General features: G+C 31.1%; 1 protein-coding gene across 2 annotated transcripts; it reads right to left on the bottom strand.

Annotated features, from left to right (window-relative positions):
• Window positions 1-2,277: 2,277 nt before the first annotated feature.
• On the bottom strand, window positions 2,278-6,896 carry LOC141461888 (uncharacterized). Of its 2 annotated transcripts, none has more exons than XM_074143324.1 (4): window positions 6,795-6,896; window positions 3,798-3,906; window positions 3,280-3,460; window positions 2,278-2,647 (listed from the first exon to the last, which is right to left on the bottom strand). In XM_074143324.1, exons 1-4 carry the CDS (start codon window positions 6,837-6,839, stop codon window positions 2,404-2,406), a joined length of 579 nt encoding a protein of 192 aa, XP_073999425.1. In that variant the 5' UTR covers window positions 6,840-6,896; the 3' UTR covers window positions 2,278-2,403. The 2 variants fall into 2 exon arrangements, with proteins under 2 accessions (XP_073999425.1, XP_073999433.1); XM_074143332.1 differs by lacking the exon at window positions 6,795-6,896 and adding an exon at window positions 6,536-6,685.
• Window positions 6,897-7,451: the final 555 nt, after the last annotated feature.

Here is a 7,451-nt window from a genome sequence, read left to right as displayed (position 1 = left end):
TTGTGAAATACATTTTCAAGGGTTAAGGTCCCAGAGTTTTACCTAATATACTGGTTTTGCAAATATGTATTTTCTTATATTGCATATTTTGCATTTACATTTTATTAAAAAACCTTTATCAGTAGAAAGTATTAAACATTTGATTATTTTAATTTGTATTTCACTATACCATTGCTAAAACAGAAACAGAAGCTTAAAGTAAATATACTTACCTCAGTCTGACAGTGACCTAACTGAGAGATAAATGTTACTGGTAACCTTTGTTGGTAATTAAATGAATTGTTAATGAGTTATTCACATTCTCATTTTCTTATATATCGTATCTCAACATTGCTAGTTTTTCGCTTCTCAAGTCTACAGTTTCTTTTTTAAAATTATGTACATGTTGATGAAACAGTTTTATCCAATTATATCTTTGCTAAAAAAATTTGCAAACAAATATCCAAATTATAATTATAATGATTTCATTAATTTAAAAAAGAAGCTAGTTTTTTGACTTGGAATAAATTTTATCTTACTTAAAGCAAACTTTTTGTTTAATTTAAGATCATTTCATACATATTTATAAATACATATTAAACACAAGTGATCCGACACAGATCCTGTTCGAAGGAATAATAGAGTTGAAGCAGTGATGCTATCACTTATTCCATTTAAAAAATTAAACAAATACACCAGGCGCTAATTACCAAGTGGTTGATGCACCTACAAAAATAATAACAATAAATTCATATACCTAGGAAGAGCATTGGTGAAATGGACCGGAAGTGTGGAAGAGAGAGAGCTTGTTGATAAATTGCTTAACGTCAATCTACTTTGCTAAAGGTGAGATGGTAGTAGGATTCATAGGATCTGGCGTTTATTATATGAAAATATAAAAAGGTTGTATGATGTGGCGCTTGTAAAACATTCGTTGGTAAGGAAAGTGATCTGGAAGTTATATTGGAAAAATTATTGGTGTATTGTATTTTAAAAGTACTTGTGCTCGATGTTGAAAAGTAAAGGAGGATCAGAAATGAAACTAAGGAGAATGGAAGAGGCGAAGAAACCAACAAATATTGCACCAATATGGTGGAGCTTAAAATCAGTGAGTTTCAAAAGTTTTCTAAAAAGAGAAAATCTCAGGTCCTGCAGTACTTTGACGCGGAATCGTGATTAACCTCGGCTTTTTGCAATACTTCCTTTTCAGATATGCATGTGGTGTAAAATTTTTATTTTTTAGATAACATATTTAGGATTAAACTAGCGAGGATTCGGTCAAAATAAAAAACAGTAACTCAGCCTTTACGCCAACGTTTTGGCAAATTTATTGTCTTCCTCAGGGCGTTGTTATGTGAGTTGGCTGCAACCATTTCAGCATCTGGTATTACCACCTGTGCAATAATTTTATACTGTATACCTACACATTTCCTTTTTTTTTGTTTTTGCATCCATCAGTTTAATAGTGTGACAATTACTATTCAAACAAAAGTGATTTGTGGATGATTGACTGAAGTTTAACGAGAGTGTAAAAAAAAATTAATTGTAAATAATCCGTGAGCTATTCTCGTTGAATGCTTGCAGCATTAGCATGCAGTAAGTGCTTGTTTTTGTTGGTAAATTCTTAATTTCGGAAGAAATTAGAGTACATTTTTCTAGTTGGTTCAGTTCATTTCGCAATGTCATGATTTGAAAATGCGGCGTGCTAATAAATTTAATAACCAATAAATACTTATATTTGTACGTAAGGATTTTTTTTAAAGGATTTTGGAGACGATGAATGTAACTTGAAATCACTTCCGTTTTGTGGCGCTATAAAGTGTTAGCCTTAACGGCTAGAGTAACTTACGAGCGACTACTCTACATCCAAATGTAAGGATAACTAAACAATTCAATACTATTCAAAGGAAGTAGAAAATTTATCAATTGGATCCGTACTATGCAGCAAGAAAAAGACGTGTTCCATCATTTGACTGCTCACTTGAGGGGATATGTTACTCTTGTTATAATAGTATACTTGTTATAATAGTATTCCCGTATACTAGTTTGAATCCAATAAGTGTTCTAACAGCCCACGCTGTAATTTTCATAAAATATTAAGAAGATATACGGAAAATCACCACTGGTTTAAGACTCCCTTCATGTTTCTATTGTCTTTGTTTACTTATTGTATAAACTTTACTGACCTGCACCCGTAAATTTCAAATAAATAAATAGAGGAATTAAAGCCAGCTTCTGAAAAAGCGGTTTACTAAAGAAAGAAAATGAACTATTGAAAATGTTGTTAAATAAATTATAAAAATAATATGTTTATTTTGTAACTTAGCTTATTTATGAGTTCATAAATGAGATCAAATTAAACTTCTTAACAGAACAACTTATCGAAACATCTTTTAAAAACAATAAAAAAATTTTTATATCTTCTCAAAAATACTTTCCTTCATTCTCTTCACTTCCCATCATCAAATGAATACCTTTTAAAAAACCTTTTGTTTTTTTAGTAATAAATGAATCAAATCTGTTTAGAATTGTAGTTAGTTTTAGGAGGCCTTCAAACATGCGATTTCGACGATCTGTCGTCCTATGTTCTTCAAGGACCGCCCTACCAATTGCATCACTGCAAACTGTCTCGGCTGAACGTGCCTTCGGATCCTTGTAGGAAACTCTCCTAGGAACAATAAGAAATATTTATTTTATTTAATGAATCTATTAAGCTTGTTAGAAGTTATCAATATATGAAGGGCATTCGTGCTCAGAACCTTTTCCTGCCTGCCGCTGGTCAGTTTCATTGTGTTACTTACACTACCACAGATCAGAGAGTACTGGAGTACAAAACGTCTAAATAGTGTTGAAGAAGAGAATTTATTTATTTATTTACTCTAAGAATTTATTTACAAAATTATTACAGAATAATAGGTTCATTTATGTTTAATTTTTTGTGCAGGCTTTTGGTATGAGCACAAAATGATTTCATATCAAAAGGATGCGAAAGTGAAAGTAGCTATTTGTATCCTTGTTCAGGCGTCATTCCCTGTTTTGGCAGCTAAACAAGTTCAAGCTGATGACGACTACACCAACCCTTCTTCCCTTAACATTAAATGGTTCTTCAGTGTAACGTATAGTACTTTAAATACCGTAAGTTCTACTTAAAAATTTGACTTAAGTCAAAATTTGTGGAAAATGGTAAATTAGAATTTGAGGATTGCCTTGACACTAAAGATGTATTACAGCAGATTTTTAAACATAAAAACAAATCTCAAACTTCAAAAAAAAAAAAGATTTAGAATTATCGTTACCTACCGAAGATGTTGTACAGACTCATCTGGTGCAGCATTATTAGTGGAATCATCTCCTAGAATAGAACTTAAAAATTGGTCACCTTCATCTTTTGAAAGTTTAGGAACCACAGTTTCTTGTTTTCCACAACTAACTAAAACAGGGGGATTACAGCATTGGCATTGAGTACTCATCTGTTGACTATCTGTAATAATAATAAACCATTATAATATCTGCATAGTGCGACAAATCTATTTATCTATTCATTTTTGGGGAATTATATAAGAAAATAAGAACTTAGCATTGCTTAAAGAAATTCAAAACCATTTTGATTTGATGGATATGTTAACGCGTAAATCCAGCAGAAATCATTTGAACACTTAGGTTTTAATATAGGAAAAAAGTTATTTATAAAGAAGAGTTTGTCTACAATATAATTTAAGTTAATGAAGTTTTTTTTTAAAGAATTAAATTAAATTCTTTTTGAATATATGTTATTTAGATCAATAAAATATCCAATAGAGATGGAGATTTGTTTTTACCAGGCTCCAAAATTTCACTGCTATATTCTACTTGTTCCACCTGGGGAAGTTCAGGGACACTAACTACATCTGATATTGCTTCCTGAGGGCACATTGGTCTACTTTGAATCTGTTATGGAAAAATGAAGTAATTAGTTGAATTTTTCAACTAGATTTTAAATAATAACGAGACAAATGTCAAATTTGATTAATAATTTAATAATAAATAAAGTATGTTTTTCTTCTTCTTCTAAATTTGGTAGCTTTTTTTTTAATAAAAGATCACTTAGCTTGGCAAACTGTAGAAGAGCTAACTGACCTTAAGCACGTTCTCATCCATTCCATTAATTGCGAAATATGAGAAAAATAATCCTCAAAATATAAGGCACATCATATTTCACTCAATGGTAGAATTATTAAAGGCAAACATTTCTGGTCTCAACATTCAAACTACTTTCTTTTACAACAATTCTCGAGGTTCTAACGTATTCAATTTTTTTTAAATTTGTATATATATATAGTTTAATTTGATATTTTTGTTGAATTCCGACTGCACAATTGATTACCATCGTTTAACCATATGAATGTGAGACACCCTGTGCATATTTATAGCAGTTTTTAGACCTAGATAATATTAGTAAAAATTAGAAATGTATAGTTTAAAGAAAGTATAAGTTAGAGCCTCGGGAATCGTTGTGGTAAAAAAAAAAGTAGTTTAAATATTGATACCAATCATTTTTGCCTATACACTTCAAAACACGAGTTGTGATTCACTTATTTCCCTCCTTGAAAATTTAACTCCAAAAATTATTTTTTGGGGATTACTTTTTTACTTCCTCTTACTATATACGAGTACTAAGAAAAATCGCAATCATGCCATAATTTCGATTTTTCAACCTAAATACCTAATTTTTAGGTACCCTGATTAAAAAAGATGGTTTTTACAAATTGGTCTGTCAGTCTCTATCTGTGCCATGTGTAATCTGCATAACCGAAAAATGAAAAATTATGGAAATTAAAATTTGATATCTGGTTCAGTTACCTCCATTTAATGACAATAAGCTCATGGATAAAACCAGCCTATTGGAAGTGTCACTTTACTGAAAGAATTATTTTGATTTTTTAAAATTTATTTAGTTATTAACAATATGTATAATATTAATATATACAATAAGTAAATGGGAGGTACATGAGATGAATAGCTGCGCGAAAGGCAGAAGGAGAGAAACCATCCAGTGGTACTACTCTCTACATGATATGAATAACAATGATGATTATGATCTTCAGATTGCAAGGAAGTCGCGGAGCTATTGACGATTCAGTCGGCGTAAAGTAGTGGACAACTGGAAAGATGTATGATGTGTATATGCATAGTAGTTTAACTTATTAAATAGATTGTGAAGCGGCACTTTAGAGGGAACTTTTCACTATCCATCTCAGAATGCTCTAAAAAAAATTTTTTCTTAGCAAAATATAAATTATTTATCTAAATGATACGAAATTTGTATGCAAAGTTAAGAGAAAATCGTGGAAGGGCATCAAAAAAAATAAATCTGAGGAGAGCTTTTCTGATTCGCTCTCCTAGAAGGAAGAACCCATCATTAAATTTTCCTATAATAGCTTTCAAGTAAAAGTTATACATGATGTATACATGTAGTACATACAAATTGTATAAACAACTTTAACTTGTGTACACTAAGTTAAAAGAAATCTAAGATTTTTGAGAAAACTGTCAACAAAGTAAAAAACTGTAACACAGTTTCAGCCAGCGACCTAATCGAAATGTTTTTTTTTTCACTTCCACATGATCATAGGGAAAAAAACGCTTCTTCGAAATCAAAAAGGAGATTCTTAGTGAAAGCTCGATTTCTTAAATTTGAATGAACGCAATACTTTCCTTACCTCAATTTTCAAATAGATTATTTTTAACAATTCTTGAATAGAACGAAAATAAATTTATCGAGGCCATTTTCAGAGAACACTTCAAAAACAAGAAAGTAAAGTTTGACCGAATTCTGGGTTTCATTCTACTTCTTCTTCTTTTAATGCAAATGATTAGCCTGTGATGAATAGACAGTACAGTATTTGCTAAGTTAGCTCCCAACTGCTTTAAGGCAAGTGTGACAATGAATTCTTCAGCCCTCTGAAAGTCGTAGTAAACTGACTGACCCAATTAGGTAGCAGGGAGAAATACCACTATGTTAATCTACAATGTGAAATTTCACTGAAGCACCACAAATAGGTGGATTCGAATTTTGTGTAGTGTAATGTTTGAGAAGACAAGGGTGGCTGTTTAGGAATCTGTATTCATTGCTGTGGATCATCGTCTAAAATGTCGAAGAAATTTATGTATTATATATTTTTATGTATTACTGCTGTATGTACTTTGAAAATGAAGTTTAAGCTTCCTGGCGCTTTTAGAGATATTTTATTCATTAAGAATAGAAGAGAGACCATCGGAACATTTTTTCGGTTATGGATGGCTCAAAACATTATTTATAAAAGCAAAACCAATAATATAGATAATGAAGTAAAAATTTAAAATCAACAATGATCCCCAAGCAGTGGTAATAAATTTGAAACGTCTACAAAGTCTCGTTTAAACACCCACTCGACGTTCTCTTTTACTTGAGGTACTCAAATAAATTTTCCCAAAAGTTAGAATTTTCAATAAATGTTACTGGTTGACTTCAGTCGTAGCGTGACATGCTAATTCCCCTCTCAAGAATCATAATCCTCAATCTGATGAAACGCCAAACCTGGTTAGCAAATTTTGGCCATCATCTCATTTCAGGGTTCCGTCAAAGTATAAAATGTCTACTTCCTGCGAATTTCGATTTTAGAATTATGCAGACCCAGATTGACAGAGAGACCAATTTTTCACACCAAATGGGCCTGAAAACGTGTTAGTTAATTAGATGTTTCCGGTTTGTAAATTAGAAATCGTACATTTGCATTCTTCCAAAGGAGGGAAAAGTAAACATAAGGAATAAAAATTAAGTTTGGTTTAACACTTACCTGATAATGAACCAGCGATAAAAATATAACTAATTTCCACATCATTTTGCTACCGAATGCCTTAGAGAAAATATTCTATTTGATTACAAACCTTAAAAAGTGCTGACATAATTTTTTTGTTTTGTTTAATATTTCGTAATTGAAAAATATTAATAAATGGAAGAAGTTAATTCATAATTTTCTAAACCGGAAATTGTTGAAACTAAAAAGTTCTTTATTTAAATTTGTTAACAATTTCATTAGAATAATTTGCAGGACCTCTATTGTTTAAATGTAGCTCATTTTAAGTTGACTGAAAGACACTACTTCTTTACGGCTTAATTCAAAAACTTAGTAAACTCTCAATTTTTAGATCCAACTCGCATTGACAATTTCAGTTGAACATTCTGAAATAATGGTTGTATTGCACTTCACACGATGTTTACAATTAGAATTTAACGTTGTCATAGAACTTCCTGGGTTTTGCCTCTTTCTTGCTGGTTTCGGATTTTGGACTTTTATCATAAGTGGTTCGGTAGTTTGCTGTGGTGAACATTATAAGTGGAACTTAAATTCTTCATCTGATTATCATTGATGACGAATGAAAATCCAGAAATAAGGAAACTTGTCGGATAAGTTTAATATTTTACAACACAGCGGACCCAATTTGCAAAAATT

Source organism: Rhodnius prolixus, unplaced genomic scaffold (assembly GCF_049639745.1).
Source record: "Rhodnius prolixus isolate KJV_2025 unplaced genomic scaffold, Rpr scaffold_1, whole genome shotgun sequence".
Lineage (NCBI taxonomy): Eukaryota > Metazoa > Arthropoda > Insecta > Hemiptera > Reduviidae > Rhodnius > Rhodnius prolixus.
The sequence above is the reverse complement of the archived record's forward strand: the minus strand, read 5'-3'. Positions and strand labels throughout refer to the sequence as shown.